General features: G+C 38.6%; 1 protein-coding gene across 1 annotated transcript; it reads right to left on the bottom strand.

Annotated features, from left to right (window-relative positions):
• Window positions 1-1,153: 1,153 nt before the first annotated feature.
• On the bottom strand, window positions 1,154-25,061 carry LOC146001948 (uncharacterized). The gene is made up of 11 exons (XM_083139667.1): window positions 24,928-25,061; window positions 23,378-23,462; window positions 19,407-19,714; window positions 18,381-18,537; window positions 16,087-16,856; window positions 14,648-14,789; window positions 13,175-13,302; window positions 11,513-11,687; window positions 7,613-7,759; window positions 3,528-3,620; window positions 1,154-1,574 (listed from the first exon to the last, which is right to left on the bottom strand). Exons 1-11 carry the CDS (start codon window positions 24,931-24,933, stop codon window positions 1,390-1,392), a joined length of 2,196 nt encoding a protein of 731 aa, XP_082995793.1. The 5' UTR covers window positions 24,934-25,061; the 3' UTR covers window positions 1,154-1,389.
• Window positions 25,062-25,763: the final 702 nt, after the last annotated feature.

The following is a 25,763-nucleotide window of genomic DNA, read 5'->3' as shown; positions in this document are numbered from 1 at the left end:
ACGCGGTTGTTTTGGCTTCTCATGTTCTTGCCCTCATGTAATAAACCCACTGAATGTCTCGTGGCAACAATATGATAAGTCACATTCTCTAAATAACTTAAATAACTTTTATATTACAACATTATACTTTATTCACACGTTTTTGTTACTTTTCGAAGATATCCGATGAACTTCATAATTAGCCATTCATTTGATGTCGTAAGTAATTTTGTACCAAATATTTCGCCTGAAGGAGTTCTAGAAATTACAGACAATAGTATGACATGCCACAAATTATTTTATTGCTTAATTTCTTGACTTGAAGACGACGAATTATCACCTGATGGTCGAGAGTAAATGTCCTTATCACTATTGTCCAGTGGCGGTGATTACGGGGCTGGGTCGTGGATGCAGTTGCCTCTCTACTTTTCGCCAATTTTGCCCCCGCACTATGCTAAATCTTATCTACAAAAGGTCGGCCCCGGGGAGGAGCGGTTAGCACATGACGCCAGGGGTCCCGGCCTAGAATCCCGGCCTGGGCATGGATGTTTCTGAGTGTCGATTCATTATATCATCACTCATCCCAATCTTCGCAAATTAGCCAAAAGTAGCACAAAAAGCGAAGTAAAATAAAGCAAATCAATCAATGATCTACAAAGTGAAATATACTGTCTTCCCCCCACCCAGTTTTATCACCTTGCCTCTTTTGAATTAGGCAACATCAGTGTAGAAATTAAACAATTACGTCGTAGGATTGGACAGCACGTCACTGCATGACGTCACCTTACAGTGACTTATCACCTTCTCAAGATTTAGAAGTAAAATTATTTAAGGGAAAAACGACAGTCTGCATGGTGCTGCTATCTCTTAGAAATTTACGGAACTATCACCTAAAATAGTTGGATACGGTATCAACAACACCTGAACCGAATAAACGATTTTCACCCAAAATTTGACTTGTCATATTTTTGCATCAAGCCCACCTATTGTAATACTACGCGTCATTTCATTAACCGTTAATCTCGTCGCTGTAATAATCAGTGTAAAGAAGAAAGGAAAGAAAAAGGCAAGTTAACGAAACTAAAGCATTCGGTTTCCTGAAAAATTCTATTTCCAACAAACATTGGTTCATAATATATGTGCCACTTTTCATTTGTCGCTCAAAAACACCCCATTTTTAATTAGAAAATAATTTATTCCAATATTTTCAGTATTGACAATAATATTAGTAACAAAAGTTACGTACAATAATTTCATGTTTACCATTGTATAAAAGCTTGCGTATAATATATTGGCGATATAAAAATCATCCTTTTGTATAAAATACAATATTCAATTAATAAGGAATACTATCAATTTAGTAGCCACAGAGTAGAGAAAAAATATACGTGGCTCCGTCTCGACTAAAATTTACATGAGGAGTTCCTCTACTAAGTCGTCGTCGGCGGCGTCACCCTCGTTAGCCTGAATATCCCTCTCGAACGACGGATCCTCGTCTTTGAAGAAGGCTGCCAGGGGGCTCTGGTGGTCTTTGATTTCAAAAAGTACTGCGCTGTGCTTGCGTTCGGGGTGCTTCCAGTACAAGCCGTGGGTATCTGGAAAGCAAAGGATGATAATGTTAGGCGTGTGGAGACGCTTCCAATTGGTTCGCAAGTTTATTGTTATCTGTAGTCGCATGGAAGGTGGTGGGTCAAAATTTAAAAATGTGAGAAATGTGTATATGTTTGAGATATATATTCTTAAATATCACTATATCACACGGAGATAAAGATAATAAAAACAAGGAAGACAGAAAGACCGACAGAGATGGAGAGAGATAAATGCGAAGTATAATACGAGCGAACGAGAAAAAGTGAGGTATAATAACAGAGAAAGAGAGAGAGATATGAAAAAGTAAGGTATAATAAGAAAGAAGGAGATAGATAGAGAGAGAGATGATAAAAGTTAGGTATAATAAGAGAGAGAGAGAACAGAGGTATAATAAGAGAGAGAGAGAGAGAGTGAGAGTGAGAGAGAAACAGAGATATAATAAATGAGAGGAATTAGGTGTAATAACAGGGTGAGAGAGAGAAAAAAGTGATTTATAATAAGAGAGAGAAAGAGAGAGAGAGAGAAAGAGAGAGAGAGAGAGAGAGAGAGAGAGAGAAAGAAAGACAAGAACGGAGACAAAGAATGGGTAGTACGGAAAAAAGGGAGAGAGAGAAGCAAGAACGGAGACAAGGAATGGAGACAAAGAATGGAGAGTACGGAAAGAGAGGGAGAGAGAGAAGCAAGAACGGAGACATATAATGAAGAGTACGGAAAAGAGAGAGAGAGAGAAACAAGAACATAGATAAAGAATGGAGAGAACGGAAAGAGAGGGAGAGAGAGAAGCAAAAACGGAGACAAAGAATGAAGAGTACGGAAAAAGACGGAGATAGAGAAACAAGAACGGAGACAAAGAATGGATAGTATGGAAAAGAGAGAGAGAAGCAAGAACGGAGACAAAGAATGTACAGTACGGAAAAAGAGGGAGAGAGAGAAGGAAGAACGGAGACAAAGAATGGATAGTACGGAAAAAGAGGCAGAGAGAGAAGCAAGAACGGAGACAAAGAATGGAGAGTACGGAAAAGAGGGAGAGAGAGAAAGAGAGGGAGACAGAGAGAGAGAGAGAGACAAGAACGGAGACAACGAATGGAGAGTACCGAAAGAGAGAGAGAGAGAGAGAGAGAGAGAGAGAGAGAGAAAGATAGAGAGAGAAATAGAGATAGAGAGAGAGAGAGAGAGAGAGAGAGCAAAGCAGAAAACGAGACAAAAGGTAGGAGAAGTAAATCACCATCAGAGGGAGTAAGATAGCAGAGAGGCGAGAATCCTGACAGAAAAACAGAACAGAAATATAAAATGCTGGAAACAAAAGTGCACAAATAAAAAATTGTTTTCCCATCTTCCAGGTTAGAGAAATTGATGCTTAAGCACATTCGTGCAGTTTTAAGAATATCATTAACTCATGAAATGCTAGCAGAACTTTAGTAATTTGTTTGTCCTTCACGCTACGAAATGTCTATCCAACGATCATCAGGTATACACATCGAGAAGCAAACAAGCTTATGAGGGAAAAGTTGAACTCGACATACCTCACCAGTGAGCTCACCCTGACAGAGAACTTCTTAACTTAAGAAATGAATAAGGAATAACTGTTAAGTTTTCCAACTTCTGAAACACTAGAATCATAGGATATTTTCTGAAATAACCAAATTTTGTTGTTTATTTAAAAAAAAATGGAACATGGTTTTCGTCTATACAACACTACGTATCAATATTTTTAATTTGCTAACCTAATTTTACAATGGGTTATGAGACTGTTAAACTACAGTTGCAAAGGCAGTACTTCATGCAGTTTCCTTGAATTTTGGAAACTTTTTATGATGTTTCTACGAGATCTAAAATTGGAAAACAATTGAAACTTCGCCTTTTAGGATTTTTTTCTTTGTTTTAGAAATTGGTTTGACATGTGTATTACCATATTATCCTTCTCGATTTTATGAAAAAGTCTTAAAAGGAAAACTCACATCTATTCCGGCTATGGATGATTATGGCCTTGCGAATCACTTCAGGGATTGATCCCAGGGTCTCGATGTCATCAAACAGATAAGAATTTGGTCCTGAAATAAAATTTAGGGGACGTTACAAAAAAATTTATGCTTTGTACTGCATCATAAAATATCTTAAATTAACGTAATATGAGGTGTGGCTAGAAACAAAAACCGGACTGTTGCTACAAAATCGTTTATTTGTTATTTTGTACAATTCGAATATTAACCCCTTCAAAGTACGCCCCTGCACTATCGACACACCGCTCCATACGAATCTTCCATTGCTGGAAATCATTTTCTGAAACCATGTTGATGACCTCCGTCGCTTTTTTTTTTTTTCACAGATTCTACGGTCGTAAATCTGGTTCCTTTCAGTGCTGATTTGACCTTCGGGAATAAAAAAAAAAAAAAAAAAATGCACGGAGCGAGATCGGCGAATAGGGTGGATGTTTTAACACTGGAATCCCATGCTTGGCCAAGAAAGCCTTGACTAAGAATGCCTTGTGGGCAGGAGTATTATCCTGATGAAGAATCCATGACTTGCTTTTCCACAAATCAGGTCGTCGTCTTCGTACTCGCCCACGAAGGGTCGTCAGCACCGTAATGTAATAATGTTGATTGACAGTTTGACCTTCGGGTACTAAATTAACGTACACAATCCCACGAATGTAGAAAAAACAATCATCATGGTTTTGAATTTTGATTTGCTCATTCAAGCTTTCTTTTGTCGTGGCGAACTCGGGCTCTTTCAATGCTTTGATTGGCGCTTGGGTTCAGCATCGTAGGTGAAAAACCACGATTCCTCACTCTCTCTAAGAATGTAGGGTCTGTTTCAATGTTTGTTAAAATATCACCAAAAATGTTCACTCGAGTTTCCTTTTGTTCCACTGTCAGGTGTCGTGGCACCAATTTCGAACACACTTTCTTCATGTTGAAACTTTCTTGTAAAATCTGACGAACACTTTCTTTGTCAATTCCTGTGAATTCAGCAATAGCTCGTATACTCAAGCGGCGATCCTTTCGAATCAATTCACAGACATCTGCAACGTTTCATTCCGTTTTTGACGTGCAAGGCCGCCCAGGACGAGAGTCGTCCGCGATCACTTCTCGTCCCTTTTAAACCTTTGAAACCACTCAAATACTTGCGTGCGTGATAAACACTCATCTCCGTATACTTCCTTCAACAACCCATAAGTTTCTGTGGCGGATTTTCCGAGTTTCATAAGAAACTTCACGTTGATACGTTGTTCCACTTTCACACTTAACATTTTTCCGACGGAGCACAGATGTACGGTTCACTTCGTACACAAGCTACAGCGGAACTGAGCGCCGCACACCCTGAGCAATCACACAGTCGATAGGAAGGATATCACGTTATACACTCATGCACCGCTTGACCTTGTCTCGCTTCCGTTTGTCCACAGCAACATCAAAACGTTTTTTTTTCTAGCCACACTTCGTATGATGAAATTTTACATCATTATATGGTAGTGCAGTGTGGCCCCAGAAAACGTAAGTAGTAAGCAATTCTGTTAATATTTTTGGGTCACTCGGTATTAGTAGATACAGTGAGGTTTGTCTGGTCAATAAAAGAAGGCAGACACCTGTGACCTTGACTTTAAACTGTTGAACCACTGACATGACAGCAGAAAAACGATATTTTTTTTAAAAAAAATACAGGGATAAGTGTCTCGGCTTGAGCGCTGAATGAGACCACTTTCGCTCGCAGAAACTCGTTCCACTCTCGAGCGTGCAGAACTCCTAGTGGAACGATTTACAACTTCCGGTATTTCAGAGCCTAATAAGCTGCACTATCAACCTAATACTTTACATGGAAGGAAACCACTCTATGCAATTGCAATTCTAAATAATAATTCCATATATTATTATGTAAGGCTCGAATACAACACATATGAGAGTATGTAATATCTACAGCTGAAACGTAAAATGGATACACATGCTGACAGACCTGCCTAAGCAATTATAAATATCGTATCGCAGTGCAACAGATACATGTACATCGTTGTTCACTTATCGAAAAGAATGATATTCTGCGAAATTATAAAATGATGTTATAACATTTAATCGAACAACATTCTAATGTTGCAGTAATCGTAGAAACAAAATGTCAGCCTAGGTAGTTTCAGCACACAATCATGTTTCATTTTCATGTACCACTGTATTGGTAACAAAGACTAAACTACATTTTAACATGGAGATGATGACTATGTTCACTAAATTCACTTTCACTGCGTCTTTACTTAACGATCCATATTTGAATGTGGACCTCCCCGATGGTGCAGTGGGAGCGTCGTCGCCTTGTTATCAAGGGGCCCTTGATTTCATACCCGGTGGAGGTACACGGTGGTTCGGATCCCAATTTAAACTATAAGTCCAGTCCCGATTATCCTTACTGTGCATAATGTGGACTTCGAACACCAATTCAATCAATCAATCGTATTTGAGGGCCCACTACCATAGACAAATTACGGAAATACGTCTACTAATAGGATTCGAGAGATCGAGTGTATTTCGCTCGTTCGAGCGGAAGTAACGATTGTGTGTGCCATCTAGCGTTGCCTGTGTGAACTATTTGCCGCTCGAGCGAAAAACGCTCATTGCAGCACTCTAATCTAGGCACTGTGGTTGTGACATCCAATGTTCCATAACGATTTTCCTGCCTTTAGATCCAAGTGAAAGATTGAATTCATTTAAAAGGTTCTAAACGCTTCCACCACATTGATGATAAGGCAACTTAACAATAATAATAATAATAATAATGTGTGTGTGTGTGTGTGACAGAGAGAGAGATATTGATTGAGTTGGTATTTTAAATCCACTTTGTGCACAGTATGGCTAATCGGGACTAGACCTACAGTTTAAAGTGCGATCCGAACCACTATGAGCCTCCACCGGGTATCGAACCCGGTACCCCCTTGGTTACAAGGCGACAATGCTACCACTGCGCCATCAGGGAGGCCCAGTAGAGAGAGAGGGAGATAGAGATTAACAGGGAGAGAGAGAAAATAGCAGTGGAGGACTTCGAAACTCAGTATCCATGCGAAGGTGGAATAAAGAGGGGTTGTGAAATGAGGAAGGACAAAGGAGAGAAGAGAGGGACAGAGGTAGGGGAAAGAGGAAAGGGAGTAAGACGAAGTGACACACACACAAACAAACGCGCGAGCTGGCGTACGCAGGTGGAAGCTGATAAGGCTACAGCCCCTCCTGAAAATTTGAAAAAAAAAATCAAAATTTTCAATTAGCAGTAAAGAACTCCGCAAATCTCCTTAAAATGAACGCCACCCGATTTCCGCTTTGGTCTTTGAACATCTTTCAAAACGAAGGTTAATAATGGTAGTTAAGAAATATTTTATAGCGGACCTTACCCATTCCCACAACGCAACTATGCGATATCCACTTTTACAAATCTAGCCTTTTCCGAAAAGAAAACCTTCGTAGGCTTGCGCGCGCCCACACACACACACACACACACACAGAGAGAGAGAGAGAGAGAGAGAGAGAGAGAGAGAGATTGCTATAATAGAAGAGAGGGAATGTGAGAGGAAAAAGAGGAATGATAACAGAGAGGAGAGAGAGAAAGAGAGAGGGAGAGAGACAGAAAGAGAGAAGGGATAAAAACACAGCAAAACACAGAGAAGTGTGTGTGTGAGAGAAAGGGAGAGAGAAGTAGAGAGGGAGAGACGGAATTGCAGAAAGAAGACAGAATGCGAAGACAGAATACATATATTATTGAAATGAAACGTTTTTACATGTACGAGCCTATTTGTTTACTACACGTCAAAAGTAATTTTTATAATATTTTAATCACTTTCTTTTAATATACAATCTTTCCTCAAAACGAGACAAAATTACCCTTACCTAAACAAAATGGCTTTCTATCTAGCGAAAGTACATCAATGTTATTTTTCTAATACACCTGTAAGAACACATACAATATACGATCATAATTACAATGCCACGATAAATCTTCTGCAGGAATCATGCAACGTATAATAATTTTCACTTTATATAATATTAATCGTTAGTTTGAAAGAACCTACCTGATACGTAGTATGGTGAGAGATGGTCAGTAGATGGAGCTATAGTACTGTCGCTCTTCTCGTGTATGGCTGTAGTCTCAGGGTTCTTCAACAGCTCTGTAGCATTGCTGGAGTCTGCTTTCAGCTTCTGTAATGCGTCTTCTGCTCCTGAAATCGTAGAACAAAGAGCTCTGAATTTAGCTGTGAAGATTTTATTTATTTGCTTTATTTTACTTCGCTTTTTGTGCCACATTTGACTAATTTCCAAAGATTGGGTTCAGTGATGATATGATGAAATTGATGAATGGACACTCACAAACATCCATGCTCAGCCCGAGATTCGAACCCGGGACTTCAGCCATCGCAGCGCGATGCGTTAACCACTCCGCCACGGGAGCCGTCACTAGCTGTGAAGAAATAATTAATCCTACTACTATCATTATAATTGGTTACTCTTGTATAATACACACACACATACATACATACATACTTACATACAGACATGTATACACACAGACACACACACACAAATACAGGGTGTCGAAATTGAAACGTCCAAATGGCAACTGTCTGTAACTACACGTGTACTCCACATTTTTAGTTCATTTAATACATTTCTACATGCGCCTCACGATATATATAAATATATGTTGCGTTCACTGGTTTGAACTACTTAAACTACGGGGATCGTGACTGCGAACGCTTTAGGGGTCAGATGGTAGAGTTAGGTTACGTTTATGGTCCCCATACAATCTCGCTGACAGGCTTCTGGCAGGGAGTGGAATGATTTCAAGGGATGTAGCCGACGTACATCTTACCTCTCGACCAAGCGGTTGAGTGTGGACGTCAGGCGACAGAGCACGGAGTCCTGAGTTCGACGGTCCACGGTCTTCTTGCCCGTGGCTGGCGACGAAGCACACGCTGGTCTTGGAGTGTCGGCCCTAGAAGAGGCGCCGCGACGATGGTCTGACCGACGGCTGCAAGTTGTAGGCCGTGGTGCTGAAGATAGTCAACTCGTGAATGTACTGCGGTTGTCTTTAGACGAAAACTTCGTCTCTGTTTCCCGAGCCGGGCTGAGACCTGATAGGTGTCGAGGTCTTCGCCTGGTAGTTGGTATCCTTCTGGAGGTCCTTGAATTCTGAGACTTGACTGCTCCCGAATTCTGATGCTTTGCTCTTTTAAAGTAAAGTAAAGTGCTCCCCTGCGCTTAGCACCACGCCATGAAGGCGTATAGGGGGTGTGGGGTAACGCCCCACACTTTCTTGATCCGGTCATGAGTGGGGGTGATGTGATCAGCATCACGCCTAGCTCTTTTAAGCTGCTGGCAAATACTTCCTAGCTGCATGGACAGCACTTCCGTATTTGCCAGCCGATGGCGGGCTTGAACCCGGTAGTATCGAAGAATGCCGTGTCTCCTGACGTCATGTGGTTTTCGCTATTTGTGGAATGTTACCTTGTGTTTGTAAAGTGTCGCTTGACCGAGCACTGATGTCTGGCGAGAGATTTTACCTTTTTTACAGAGTCTCCCTTGAATCGTTCCAAAAAAAAAATATATATATATATATATATATATATATATATATATATATATATATATATATATATATATATATATACTGTATATACCGGGTGAGGCACCTAAAAGTACCACATCGAAGGTTTACGGCAGTTCTGACGTCACCGATGTAAATGTGGTCTAGGGGCCCAGTGGACAGATCTTCTCTGGTCTGTAGTCGCCATTTTGTATTCGACAAACATGCTTGTGCTATGAACGACAAGGGTATGTTCAAAATGGTGGCAATCAGCTGCAATACAGGCTTTCAGTCTAACACGCAGAGATCGTTGCACACGCTGTATGATGTCTCGTGTAATTCCTACACACGCTGCTCCAATGCGGTGTGTCATGTCTGCCGGTGTGGTCGGTATGTCCCTGTAGACAACCTCTTTCAGTGTTCCCCAGAGGAAAAAATTCAAAGGTGTCAAGTCAGGCGAGCGAGCAGGCTACAGAACACGTACTCCTCGTCCAATCGAACGACATGGAAACATATTCTGAACACAATCTTTACTGCGATTTGCACTATGAGATGGGCACCAATCATGTTGATACCACATAATTCTCCTAGTCTGCAACGGAATGTCCTCTAACATTGGTGGAAGTTCATGTGATAGGAAGGTGACATACTTGTCAGCATTCAGTGTACCGCCTATGAAAAACGGCCCTATGAGGTGATCACCCACGATACAACACCACACATTCACACTCCACGGACGTTGGTGTTCCACCTGTCGAAGTCAATGTGGATTTGTTACGGACCAATAGTGCATGTTCGGAAGTACAATATTGATGATGGGGAATGTCCTGAATAAGTGTTCAAAATTTTGAAGGATTTTTCAAATTTTGAAATTTATTCTTGACTCATCCAATAGCTACAAAGTCAGATTTTCTCGAGATATCCACCTTATTTAGATGCAGACTGAAACAGTTAAGTCGCTTAAAAGAACAAAATAATCTGACATTTGCAAAATGAACCGGCATTCTTGTTTTTTTTAATAATAATAATAATAATAATAATAATAATAATGGTTGCTTTGATCCGACACACACACGTGGATTATTATGTGGGAACCCTCCACCTTGTTGTGACCACTTCAAATGACCTTAACGTCTTTACGGTAACCTATACTGCATGTGCTGTCGCTACGGAGATGTACGTTAAACCGTGGCAACTGCAGGCTGTCACTACGAGCAGTGTTGCCATGTTCAACACACATATTTTCTCCGTTGAATAAAAATGTACATAAAATCGGTTTTGCAATGTGAATTGACAGCGATAATGGATTTTTAAAAAGCTGCAAGGAGCTTCAAAACAAGACGAAGATCGCACCTAAGAATAGGAAAAAGTTGTTTTACAAAATGGATACGGACCTTTCTCTGGCCGATTTAAAAAATCTGAAAATTATCTGAAAATTATTTAAAAACTCTTCTATCTATTGAAACTTCATCACGATCGGAACAAAAGTTTTTATTCATGGAATTTTATAGAGACCGATCGTTCAGAAAACAAAAAAAAACGGTACTTTTTTGTTCTCATGACGAAATATATGGAAGGCATACTCGAGAAAAAAATGGTTGCCATTCATGAACGCAGAATTGAACAAGCTAAATTTTGATGTAACTCGTTTTAATTGAAGTCTGCTGGTTAATTTTTAATTTTAGTCCAAACCCGAGTAGCCACGTAGTACACACTTTGACACGACATGCTTGCAGGTTGACGAGGCTCTGGCAACTCGACCCACAGCCGGTATAATTCTACCTCAGGTTTTGCTCTTTTCTTCATGAATGTCGCCGATTGTTCTTTAATAAATTATCATTCAAAGTCATATTCGTGACGTAAATGAAAACAGCTAATCAACCATTCCTCTACGAAGGACGACTGTTACTAATGATCATTCTTATTTTGTTTTGTAGTAACACACCAAGTCATTGTTTATTCAAATCAAATCAGAAAAAAATACTATAATATTAATACAGTAAAACCTCGTTAATCCCCCGATAAGCCGGACTTCACTTAATCCGGACAGGAAAAAAAAGCAAAATGCAACGGTTTAAATGTGGCTACAAGTCAACAAGAGAACTTTCCAAAGAAAAGGCAGTCAACCACTGATGAAATCCTGTTTCTCGCAGACTGTGTAATGTACTGTGTAGTGTATTTAGGCCTATGCTCTTTAAATGCACCATAATAAACGTGTTTTGTTGCTATAAACTGAGTTTTAATGCACTTTCTACTGTTCTCTTAGGTTATTTAAGTTAATCCGGACTTTCGTTAAACTGGTCAACTTATCCTCCCAATTAGTCCGGATTAACGAGGTTTTACTGTAATTCTATTCTGCTAGCAGAAGGTGAGAAGAAATTGAACTCACGTTCCACTGCAATGTTGGTATCCTCAACCGGGCATCCACGAGCGACAACAATGAGTGTGTTGGTTCCCAGCGTTTCCCTCTTCGCTACTTCCACAGCATCCGAGAGATCCCTGGACACTTCGTCGAGACCTGCGCACTTCGCATCTTCTTTGCTGTTCACCTTTCCTCCGTCCACCTATCGGGACAAAGAGAAAGCCACGACTGGAAACGGTTCTAAGCTTAATATTAATACAACTTATGCAGCAATTACAGAAGTAAATAAGAACTATGTTTACGGTACGATATGCTTCATGGTTATTAACTAATCATCCTCCATACATTCCTGACTCGCAGATACATTACTGGTGATGCGTTTCATGACCATGCAGCTGTCAAGTTCTATTTGTAGATACATTTTTGATTCTTGTTACTCTGAATAGCTGAAAAAAGAAATAATTGGCGTCCAAGAGGGAACGGGGAGGACTGCATCCCCCTGTAAAATGAATGTTAGTAGAAAAATATTAATTAATGCATGTACTTTCATATAATTATTTTTATCTAAAAGACTGATAAGTACAATACGGGGAAGAGGGGACCACAATTTTTCAAATATTAGAAGAACACAGTTTGAGGACTCCCTGTATACATAGTGGCCATAAATCCTCGAACCTAGAATGCATCATCTCCTGTGGAACGGGCACCACGTCCACCTGATCTTAATCCCTTTTTGCCACATTGCGAACTTTGAAATCTGAAGTTGTTTGCTGTGAAAATCTGAGTCATCCACGAAAAATCATAACCACTGCACCAGCTTGTCTTGATCCACACATTTTGAATATAATTCTAGGGAACACATTGAAACTATTGTAGATGTGTGTTGAGTTTGGTAGCGGACACGTGGAGCATTAAGAAAATGTATTGTTCATCACTTATCTTTTTCACGAGTACAACTTTTATGGTTACTCTGTTTGTGCGTAAAATGAACTTCAAGCAAAAAGTTAGGATATTTTGCTAGGAACAAATATAGTTCAGACATTCTAATTTGTCATTTATAGGTCATTACGCATTAAAATTGCACGCATGTCTGACTCAAAAATATACAAGTAATATTTCTTTGCTCCCCTTCCCAATGCTATATTTTGTATACTAGTTCCACCATATGTTTGCGTAGAAGTGCTGATAGCATGTGGAACGCGATTTGTCAATTGTATGGGAATTCAGACATATCCTACACTAAGTGGTGGCGAGGGGGTGTAGGGGGCAGTCGCTCTCCTCTTTCGTCCCCGCACTATGCTAAACCTTATCTACCAAGGAAAAGTAGATTGGCACCTCGTACCCCCAGTTTTCGAACCCTATAGCCGCCACTGCTTGGACTGGTCTGCTATTGGATTTAAGCATTTTTTTTTATTTCTATCTGTAAAAGTTTCAGAGATATAGGGTATTCGAAAAGTCTCACGCCGTTTCCTCTGCGCATCTTAACCATCTGCGCACCAGAATCGAGGACCAGATATGAGCCATACCAACGGACATGGTGTTGGAGCATGCGCAGACATGTCTTGCACCTGAAAGGCGCCACATTGAGCAGCTGTTGTAATTTCCCTATGACAGGCTACTTTTCGAACACCCTGTGGGGCTCACAAAGTTCTAGATCCACACACAATATGAACTGAGTCTAGTACTCACTATTAATAGAAATCCACGATCACGGTGTTTCATTTTTCTGATTGCGTCCTCAGTCGCGGCCTTCAGGGTGAGACCACTGTTGCGTAACAGGCTGGGAACTTCTAGATCTTCATCCTTAGATAAGCCTCCTAGAATATATCACAGTCTCAAAATTCATGTTAAACATCAGATTACTGTGCATAGTAAAACGAGTCGCACCTCAAGATACTCCTAATAAGATCAATGTTAAATCATTGACGGGGAAGGGTTGGGAGTATGCAAATTGAAGCAATAGAGAAATTGGTTCTTTCATTGTTAAATGCTTTTCAAATTGTAGAAGGTACGTTAACCTGGTGTAGTCCCGTTTCGCCTACTCCTGTTTCGCCTACTCCTGTTTCGCCTACTTCTTTTTCGCGTAATCCCCTTTCACCTAATCCCCTTTCACATAATCCCCTTTCGCCTTGTCGCACATCTGGTCCACCGATCGGTTCAGTCAATTAAAAGGAGGACAGGTTAGGTTAGGTGTATATTTATACTTTGTGTATATTTTCTTTTATCTCATGGAAAATACAACAAACGCCTCCTGGTACTAGATAGTGTAACAATCCTCCTTTTTAGTGACAACACCTGATTATTCGACTAACGTGATTGTTCGTAATTATAATCGGAACTTGTTTCGAATTGATTGGTGTTTACGTTGATCACTGTCAAAATCTCCCTCATATGCAATATTTCCCTTACAACTGGTTTAGATGAAATATTTAGGCGGAACGGGATTATACCATTTCGCCTGAAATGGTGGACAGCTCTCACATCTGATTGACATGTGCTGACAAACTATTATGCGAAACAGGATATTCTATATCGCCTAAGATGTTGGACAGCTCTCACATCTGATTGACATGTGCTGACAAGTCATTAGGCGAAACGGGATATCCCATTTCAAGTATAATGGTGGACAGCTGTCACTTCTGATTGACAGGTGCTGACAAGCTATTAGGCGAAACCGAATATCCTGTTTCGCCTAAATTGGTGGACATCTGCCACATCATTTTCAGGGGCTGAAAAGTCATTAGGCGAAATGGGATATCCTTTTTCGCCTAAATTGGTGGACATATGCCAAATCACTGGCAGGTGCTGACAAGTCATTAGGCAAAACGAGATATCAAATATTAAGTAAAATGGTAGATATCTGCGACATCATTGGCAGGTGCTGACAAGTAAGTCATTAGGCGAAATGGGATATCCCATTTCGTCTAAAATGGTAGACAGCTGTCACCTGATTGACAAGTGCTGACAAGCCATTAGGCGAAACCGGATATCCCATTTCGCCTAAATTGGTGGACTGCCGTCAAATCTTTTCGATACCCCGTGGGTGCACATGACATAGTGGTTCGGATCCCACTTTAAACTGTAGGTCCAGTCCCGATTAACCTACACGTTCATAAAGTTGACTTGAAGCAATGAATCAAACAAACTACATCATGAACTCACCAAATGGTTGTAGTATGTTGTCGAAAAAATTTTCCCTGATTTTACTGACGAGACCAAAAATCTCTGCAATGACAGGGTCTTCGGTGGTGTGGTCCGCATCTCGCCTCTGCTCGCGTCGTTCTCTTGACATCTCTCCCTTGTCCTAGAGAAACAAGTCAAGAGCTGATAAGCAAGTAATTCACAGATACATTTACAAGGACATAATTTGTAGGAAACATGGAGACCAGATCATCCATTATTATATATTGGTTACGATTTGAACGTCTTGCAAGATGCTTGCCACCTATTTTCTGCATAAATTTACGAAATAGTTTTGTATAGTGTCAGGTTGCTTGGTGCAGAAAACTAGAATCTACGAAGAAGTCAGGAAAATCGAATAAAATCTTTGGAAGTGTGGGTATGGCGAACAATGCAGCTTGTGAAATGGACAGACAACGTAAGAAATAAAGCTTTATTGGTGAAAGAAAAAAAAGGCCCTGGAAGGGATCCAGAAATACACATACCGTGGAAGAAGAGAAAGAAAGATGTATCGTATACCGGCGCAGGAACAGGGGTGTAGGGATGCAGGGGTACATTTAACCTCTTCGAGATTTGAGTGTCAAGTGGGGCAAAAACTCGAGTTATAAAATATCACCTTGATAATGAAAACGTTTAGTTTAGTACACAATTTAAATAACATAAATCATTGCGTATTGCAATGCTGTGTGAGTTTATGTGTGGCATGGCAAATATTGATGAAGGGTTCTTATTTTAAAATGAATATATGATAACTTTCAATAAAGTGAGCCATTATACCTAGCACATGATTTGCCTTCACACACATTCCATTGTAAAAAATTAAAATTTTCACAAATATTTAGAGAAAGATAATATGCTCAGTGAGATATTTCTTCGCAACGAAGGAAGGTAATCTTCATCTAATTTAATAGGTAGTGGACGCAAAAAGTGATATGAATCCAATACCTAATGTACGTAATTCCTAAGTTATATCTATATTTTGAAAATCACTAGTTTCCATATGTATCGGGGTGATTTGACATTGAAGAATTACGCAAATTTATAGTGGTTAGAGAAGGCCAAAGAAAATATAGGTAAGGCAGATAAAAGATAGAACTACCACCCTATACATTATCTTGTGAAGAGTCCCATACATTCATGACCTCGGATATTTTTTGGAGGCGATGTGATCAACAGGACTGTGCGTCCACCTTTGTCTTCAAGATATAAATTTTATGCGGATTCTGACATTGCTGGTAAAATCGCCAACCCCGTGAATCGAACCCGGATCTCCAGTTTGGCAGTCAGATGCCGTACCGGTTGGACCACCGAGGATTGTGAGATGATGGTTAAACCTAAAGAATATTAGGAATATTGGTTTGATCTAGTAGCTGCGGCAATAAACCTGCGAGAAATACCAGAGAGTTAGATAGTGACGTTACCTGATACGGAAAGCTTTTGGAATTCTTGGTAGCTTCCTTTCCAATCTCGTAGAAATAATCGAAGTTGACTGGATTCAAAGATCTTACAAAACCAATAGGTTCCTGAAAATCCAGCTTCTCTTCTTTTCTCGGTTTTCGGGCATAGATTCCTCCTATGGGCGGTGGCGATATCATACCGAGGATCTTCACACTATCCGTGGCCTTCTCGGAAGATCCTTTCCCTGCATTTCCAGTTTCAACGGTGAGGTTCAGTGGCGGTACTTCGGAAGTCACATTGAGGCCATCACGGGCGGAAAGGAGTCTTAATCTGAAAGGCAACACCTTCGGGCCGGCTTCAGCGTCTTCCAATCTCTTGATCAATCCGGGTTTGTCATCAGCTACCTCCGATTGCTTTAATACGTCATTCTTAATCACTGCAGGCGTTGAAATGGCAATGTCATCTGTCTCCGCGGCTGCTGAAGTTGACGTTCCGGACACGGTGGTCGAAGGTGCTGCAGAGTCAATACCAGAGGACGATGTGCCGTTTGGGAATCTCAGCGAAGCCATGAGCAATTTCTTAATCATGAGACTGTCTTGAGTCTGGGGGTATTTTTGTTTTACTACAGCACGATTTGAACATTTTCTGACAACAGATTTCCCGACGGATTCAGATGCAGATTGTTTGAAGAAGAACTGTCCACCACCGGTTGTTTCTTCTGCTGAAGGCGTCTGATTTAAATCTTCATCGTGGCTTCCAGGAGGGCGGAAGAACTCTCTCTTCACGATTAGCCCTAACGAAATAAAGAATAGGAACATCATTAATTACTCTTCTGAAGTAAGCAAAACGACTATTTAAATTTTTGAACATTTTATTCGTGTAGGCAAAAGTGGACTCTGTTAAATTATGTCTACAAACATCTTCCTAGAATCTCAATCGAATTTCTCCAGATACATTTAGTAGAAAGCAATTTTGCACTACATCTTATCTCGATTATAAAGTCGGAGACGTTTACAATGCTGAGAAGTGAGAAAATCTGGATTTAGCGAAACTATTGTTACTGGCTTTGTAGCTCAGAGGGATACAACAATGGCTCAGTGTCAGAGACCCGGGCTCGAGTCCTGGTCGAACCTTCATTTTTTGCTTAAACATCTACGTTGCTATTATGATCGTGTTAAGGAGAAATTTGCATTATACAAAATAATTTAGCTTTTTATTGCTGTTATTAAACCTCTTTAAATCTTTCAAAACAAACTACGGTTTACACTTTTTTGCATCCTATGCATCTTTTTGTGTTCTCTATCAGCACAATTACATATCACGTAGCAGAAACATATATTTTTTGTTCATATTTGTACAATTAATTTAGAATTAAATAAGTCCTATTCAGTATTACTAATTCAAGGGTTCGGGTGTAATATATGGTAAAAGACCTTTTGGTAATTTCTGAGTTTATTAAGAAAAAAGGTTATTAGAAGCTATACTGTAGATAAATTGTTTTCCTGTTGTGTTTACCAATTTCAGAAGGCTTCACAGAGTCCAATGCAAATTGTAAACATGGCAATTTCACTCGAAAATTGAAGGGTGGTATATTTTACTTTGTAACTCAAAAATTACTAAAACGTCACATACCATGTTTTACACCCGACCGCTTCAATTATTAGTTTGTATTAAAATTAATCAAATGAATTAATATTACAAAAATGAAACACATACTTATAACTGTTAAATAATTTCGAAGCACACTTTAAAACTATGATCCTGATTATCCTGCTTGAGCACAAAGTTTATCTTGAAAAAACCTTCTAATAACCGTGGACAAGATGATGTACCTTTGGGATTTTGTGAAGGTGTTAACCCGTTCAGTTACCTTCAAAATACTAATATTAATAAAATGCATGAAAAGATTCTTTCTTGATCCACTTATTTCGTACATAGATGTTCTGTACTGCATTGGTATAAGAATTATCACAATTTCTATTAATAATATCTACCTGATTATACACATCAGCAATAGTCAACAACCACTGTTTTTCAAACGCTGTTCTTTTACAAAGAGATCATCATTTTTCTCAGAACTTCTGACTATTGCACATTACCAATATCTTTTTTTCTCTGTAATGTCTGGAGATATTCTTAGCATGCGATGTTAACTGTGCTCTGTCTAGTGTTTTTAACTTACTATTGCAACATTACGTCTCAGCTGTGTTAGAATAAGTATAGATAAAGCACTTGACAATGGTTATTCTTTCATTAACATTGCATGTTAGTAAAGAATAATTGTCACTAACATTAATATAATCACACTTATCCTTACCTGTAGCCATACGTTTAGACCGAACTAGGGTTAAGAGGCTTTCTAGACTAGACTGAAAGGTTTTTCTGCAACTTGATGCGCATCTCGTGAATTCGTCTTCAAAACAACCGTCAATGTCAGCTGTCCCCTGATTGGTGGAGATATCCTTCCGGCAAATCTTTTTGAAGAAAGTCACCAATCAGTTAACGAAACAATAAAAGAAGCATACAAGACACTTCAAAAGTTGAACTCATATCACATCACAAAGAAATGTGAAACATTGTAAAATGTGGCGGCCAGGGCATTGGTGTTCTTTGTGAATATTCCTTCATCATATCATATCATTCATCCTCATCGTCGCAATTAGCCAAAGGTGGAAGAAATGCGGCGCTAAATAACAAAAATCAAATGAAGGAAATGTACCTGTTACTGCTTTCTTTATATCCATTTAAAATAAAAATAATTAACGTAGAATATTGGGGAGTGAAATGTGCTTTGGCCAGCTCGAGGTGCTCTTGGGGGGCCAGAAAGTACTTTGTTACCCTAAAGAAAAATTCTTTAATACGTACGAATTTCATACATGACATTTTACAGAAAACAGTTATACGATAGATATTGCTAGGAAAGACTTGCTTTTGGTTAGATTATGTTACAAGTGTGATCATTAATGTGCTAATCAAGCCAGATTTTACCTTCGAATAACACAAAATATATAATGGTTTAATAGGTGTGATTACCAAGTAATTGTTTTCTTGAACTATCTAGTATTTGTTTAAATTAGAAAAAAATGACAAATGCAATTAGAGCTACAATGGATTATGGTTATTAAGTGACTTAACAAGCCATTTTGAGTTGATCCAAAGTAATCCTGGACGACGTACATAATAATTGTACACAATGAACGATGTACTAAAATAATAATATAAAATTGACAAATTTAGTTAGGAGTACAATGAATGGTTTATGGTTCAACATACGTTCTGAGTTCATTGAAAGTAATCTTTCATGTTGTACAGAATTGTTACGAAACCAAGTTCTTTTACAAACCTTGACGTTGCCTGATGTCGGAAATTGAAGATACGACATAGGACTATGATCTTGGCTGACATTGCAGATGTGTGGAACACCAGCACCTTCACCTCCAACGAATAAGATGGCGTTCAAGTTCTTGTTCCTGTGATACCATGCTTTCCTCATCGGAGGGACATTGACGTGGGAACGGCGATGTTCCAGTGAACCCTCGTTCTCCCTGTCCACGAAGGGTTCGTACTCCTTGTCGGATCTATATGAAACGACGTTCATCCTGGGGACATTGGCCTGCTCCTGGGTTCTGTAGTTGATGGCCTTGAGGATATCTATTTTGAGATAAACAGTCCAAGCATTGGTTCCTTGTAAAAGCTCGAAAAGTGTTCAAACATGTTAATCATACGATTTTCCTTAGTGTAAGCATCACTTGTGTAGTTGTGAAAAGAATTGTACTTAAAGATGAATATAAATAAGGGGACCAAATATGAAAAACAACAAATCGGGACAAAAGGAACGGTAAATGTACAATATTTAATGTAAAAACTCTTTTCTTATATATATTTATATTTGGAAACTAATTAAATAAATACATAAATACTGTATAAATAACTTACATAATATGCTGATATGCACTGCACTCCCAAGTCCATTAGAATTAGAATTAATGATATTTTACCAATGAATGAATCTTTTTCAGTACATCCTTCTATTCATCGTAGCCTTATCAAGGGGTCCCGGGTTCGATACCCGGTGGACGAACACAGTGCTTCGGATCCCACTTTAAACTGTAGGCCAGTACAGGTTAGCCTTACTGTGCATAAAGTGGACTTAAAACACCAACTCAATCAATCGATCAATACACCCATCTATTGAAATAACATTTTGTAATAAAGCTTGCCTATTCATGTACGAAAACACTCGTTCAGTGGGGCATTATACCCTGTTCCAGCTAATTGTGGAGCAAGGCTGCGCATAGCGGCAGAGAAGAAAGGGAAATCGAGTGACCAGGCCGAAGCTGGTAACTGCAGTCGGTTTCCGTCACTCCACGCAATTCCGTTCCTCTCACGTGTTCAATGGTGGAGCCGTCTCGCGTCACTACTTGCGCAGAGACTTGTTTTCATTCGCTTGCTACAGAGTTAGATGCGACAGAGTATAGTTCCAGGTAAACAGAGAGGAAACTTCAATATTTTATGAAAATTGGAATGTGGCACATTGTTGACTTTGAAAAAAAATTATTCGTAACAGTGCCATAGTACATAGTAATAGCAAGGACCGGATTAAGGTGGGTGCTATTGATGCTGCAGCATTAGGCCCATTCCTGAAATAGGCCCAGATGAAAACAGGCGAGAATTTTGCGAAAGCTGAACAGTTTTCTTTTGCCATATTAACCTGAAAACAAATCTTAGAATGAAATTTGGAGCCCCAATTTCGGACTCCTAGACACAGCGTTACTTATTATACAGTTACTATTATTCTTTCGGCTGTCTGCGACGCCAAGGGTCCCGGGTTCGAATCCCGGTCGGGTTTGGTTGTTTGTGAATGTCCATTCATCAATTTCATCACTCATCCCCATCTTCGCAAATTAGCCAAGAGGCACAAAACGCGAAGTAAAATAAACTAAATCAATCAATCAATCAAACTTTCGGCTGTGACACAACTATAACGTTGTTGAGTTTATTGTTCACCAAAGATTTCAAGCATGAGGCCCAATTTCGTCTTAATCCGGCCCTGGTAATAGTAGAGAAGTTGTATTGTTGCAGTAAGTGTATGCCGATAAGTCATTGTCACAAAAAAGGGACATTTTGGCGTCCCGTTTTACATTAAACAATCGGGACAGAGACTCAAAAAAAGGGACCATCCCGGCTAATGCGGACGTCTGATCACTTTGAATATAAATTGAGAGTTACTACTGAAAACAAGATGTTACGAAATAAATTTAACTAAGAGAGGTTACAGAAGTAAATTCATCAACGAATAATACTAAAATAATTAAATGAAGTGCAATACATGTAGAGGCATAGGAAACAATCGGAAGAAACAGATTACAGAGCCTTGTTGGGAAGCTAGAAGTAAGAGGCATTTGGGAAACTATTTCTCTCCCTCCCTTTCCCTCCATCTCCCCCTCTCTCTATACCTCTCTCTTCCTCTCTTCTCTCTAGACAAAGATGGAATCAATGTGTTAATACGGACTTGAAGGAAATTAGTTGAAAAAGTGTTCATGATTATCAACGTTAATTTACACAGTGTGTTAAGGCAATGGAGTAAATAAGATTTGGTTCTAGAAGAATGACACAGCGAGAGAGTGCTTAAATATTTTTTTTTTACAGATATTGAAGATTGTTTGATATTACAAGAAACATCTGGACTTAGTTTGTCAGACAAAAGAGTAATGTTAATCTGATTTGACAGCAAGCTTCGGGTATATTGTATTCGCGTCCCATGTGTTCCGCTGTATTAGTTGTTTCAAAGGCATTTGAGACCTCCTCGTTAGCGTAGTGTCGTCGTCTTGTAATAAAATGGTCCTGGGTTCGATATCCATGGAGAGACAAAGTGGTTCGGATACAACCTTAAACTATAAGTCCTGTACCGATTAGCCTGTATGTGCATTAAGTGGATGTACAAGAAATATAATCTAATTATCATATTTTCTTATTGGTTGGAAAATCGAGGTGAATAATTAAATAGATCACAGAGCCAAATTTCGTCACTTTGAACTTTTAATGATTTATCACTGACAATTCTTAATTTCACATTTTAATTCGATTCTATGCAACCACAACGAAACAATAATAAATATCTTTCAGACCTAACAAAGTCTGTGTAGCAAATGTATTGCATGCACCACAGGACAACAACAACACTTACTTTAATTATTCAAAATATTATATATATTTGTGACAATAAAATGCTGATTTGGGAGAGAGTATATTATAATATTTTTTGTTAGGTAATTGTTAACTAGTATTGGGTATAGCAAAATATATTCTAGATGTTTTTATTTGCTAACAATATCGTCTTTCAACTCACACTGATTCGCATGAAACGTTTTCTTTTCTAAATATCTAGTGCTAGAAAGAATCCTATATATTTTTTTTAAAAAAAAACGGTGCAAGTAATGTACTTTATTGTCTAAAAAAAGTACATACATAATTATTGCAAATATCTCTCCTCACTTTCTGACAAACCATTGTGCCGTCCCAACGATATATAAAACATCCATTGTCAATCTAGTTAATAGTTAATGTACATTTGTTGCAATAGCATGCAAGATATAACAAATACCGTACTACTAATGGTCAATTTCAATTTTATGTCAAACTTTCAACGTGTAGTAAAGAGTAAGTAAATAATGATTGAAACATTACTTAGAATGAATACAAAGCAGAAACATTTGGAAAGACATGCCAAAATTTCTACTAAACGATCAAGATTACATGTAAGTAGTAACGTTATTTGAATATAATTTTCATTTAGGCTTGCACAAAATCAAAACACATCTTGTGCTTATGTGGAATATCAGCAAAGGTTTAGATCATGTCATTAACTTTAAAAAGCCAACAAATATTTTCATGCAAAAAGGTAAAAAAGGTAAAGTGTTCCCCTGTGCTTAGCACCACGCCATGAAGGCGTATAGGGGGTGTGGGGGTAACGCCCCACACTTTCTTGATCCGGTCGTGAGTGGGGGTGATGTGATCAGCATCACGCCCCTGACCGCCTTAACCCCCCAGGGTTTCCCCCAGGTACCCATGTTATTCGACGCTGGGTGGGCGCCGGGGCCGCTTTCACCGTTAGAAAAGTTCCCGGATTTGAACCGGCCGGGGATCGAACCCGGGACCTATAGCATGGTAGTCAGACGCGTTACCGACTGAGCCACCGCGGCCATATTTTCATGCACATAAGATTTTTTAAAATTGTTCAGAAATCTCTTTTCAATGCAAATAATTACCAAAGACCTTAATTTTATACTTATGTATAGAGTATTAATTTCATACCTGAGAAGGGCATCAGAACAATGGCACGTCCACATCCCTGGCATAGGACGATGAATACAAAAACAAACACATTCTGATAAAACACCTGAAAAGAATGTATCAGTAAAAGTTTTGAATCAATGTGATCGTGCCATAATGGAATAAACAAGCATATAAATGTCAAATATAATACATAATATAATTAGGAGCTATCTTCAAAAGATCTGAAGGCAGTTTTGGTACGTTTAAACTGAATATATCACTCATTTATTCATGTGCAAGCGATTGTACAGCATTTTCTAAATTTCCCAGACAATAAACCTATCATTCTTCCCTTGTTCACTACGAAAAGATTAAAAATGTGGATGACTATTGCAACATAAAGCTGTATATTTGCAACGTCAATACTCTTTATATCTTACATATTCGCATTTTAAATAAAAAAAACAACCGAAAATTTACTATCTTGCATAACAATTAAATGACTTCCTTTAACTAACATGTCGCAAACAATGCAGTGTATTAATAAAATATTTAGTTATTGCGCAAGAAATGGTTAACTAACTCTAATTTCCAAGCTAATAGCATGGGCATATCATTTGGTTTCCGTTGTACAAGGACGGTAAAATAAATATTTCTTTTGATCGTATCTGTAATTTCAGTATTGGTAGATACCATTATTGCAGGTAATGCAATGAAATTTCAATAAAGAACATTGGAAATAAGACAATATAACACATGCTAACCTCTCTCAGCTAAAACTCATGATATATTTCGATTATACAAGGATGGTTTCTTAAATTCTGTAACCTATAACTATGAAGAGAAAATTACTGTCACTTACATACCTAAAGCTATTCCTGATTAGCATGCATCTATTAAAGGTTCATACGAAACTTATGCAGCCCATATATTTCATACGATTATATCTTTATATTTATGTGTTTGAAATGAAGTGTGCTGTCATTCTAATAGGGCATGTAGATTAAGAATTAATATTGTTACAGCATAATCTAAGTTTATTAACAGCTTCATGTATGTATGTTAATTATTAGCTAGCTAAGTTGTCTGTCACAACAGCAATGACCTGTTTTTAGTTGGCACTATGTTTGATAGAGCACGGTTTTACAGAATTCGTTTCTAGTATTTTGAAAACGCAGAGCCATTAATATTACAAAGCAGTGTCCACATCCCTGACATCCAGAACGTTTTACATAAGGAGAAAGTTATATTTCGATCATTTAGAAACATTGTTGATAGATACCTTGCTAGTTCAAGATAACAGAGGTTTATGACATTTACTACTCGCTACCGGTTGAAATTTTGATTTGCAAAGTAGATATACATGAATGTTTTCAACAGCTACAGTTGCCGCTTTAATATGTAACACGTTATTTTCTTTCCAAATCTCTCAAAATATAAGATTTCAAGAAACCGCATAAATGTAATACAATTCATTAACGATCTTGTCGTTATTCTTAAATACAAGATGACAGCCAAGAAAGGAAAACAAGCTTAACATAATTTCTATCAACTCTACCGTTTGCATACGATAATAAATAGCTACATACCCTCATTTTGAGCAGCTGAATATTGTTTAAACAACCAAAGTAATATCTTTATCTCCACTAATATATAAACATTGAAACACGAAGCATAGGTATAAAAAAGTATGACATGTTTGACGACTTAGATAGAAGTATCCGTGGCAATGAAAATCAACAATTATTACTTCTTCTTCTTCTTCTTCTTCTGACCATGTCAGACAAAACACTATCGACTTTGGCCAATGTTTCTGTATTTGTACTATGGGACGAATTTGTGGCTAAAATAGGAACTTCAAGTTGTACTTTTCTGGAAGTGTCTATTTTACATGGTTTTTTAATAATTGTGGACTTGAAAGTTATCTGTTATTAGAAGTGAAAGGTTCAGGATTCGATAAATACATACGTGATAGGTTTTGAACGCGAAAAGCGTAAGAAAGTGTGACTATCGAGTGCTACGATTGTGTTGTGACAGACATTTTTCTAGTTGTTTCAAAAGGATACCGGGAAACAATTAGATCGTCCCAAAATGGAAGAAAGTAGTAATGAACTTAACGCAGCCAATGCTATGTTAGCTTTGGCTGACGTAACGGAAAACCAGAATGACTGGGCAGATATAAATGATCGAGAAGAAGTTGACATGACGGATCACAAAAGCAAACGTGTTCCCAAAAGGCAAAGAGAGGAAAACAATGAAGTAGGCCAGGAAAAAGTAGCTAAATCACCCACATCTGCTATACCTAACTTTAATTATTCTAGAGATCATTCGGGACCATATATTGTTTTATTAGAAGGAGTGGATAAAAATATTGGCAAACTAAATGGGGGAAGTTTGGGCAATTTTTTTCGTAAAAACGAAATCC

Source organism: Lepisma saccharinum, chromosome 18 (assembly GCF_977018435.1).
Source record: "Lepisma saccharinum chromosome 18, izLepSacc3.1, whole genome shotgun sequence".
Classification (NCBI taxonomy): Eukaryota; Metazoa; Arthropoda; class Insecta; order Zygentoma; family Lepismatidae; genus Lepisma; species Lepisma saccharinum.
The sequence above is the reverse complement of the archived record's forward strand: the minus strand, read 5'-3'. Positions and strand labels throughout refer to the sequence as shown.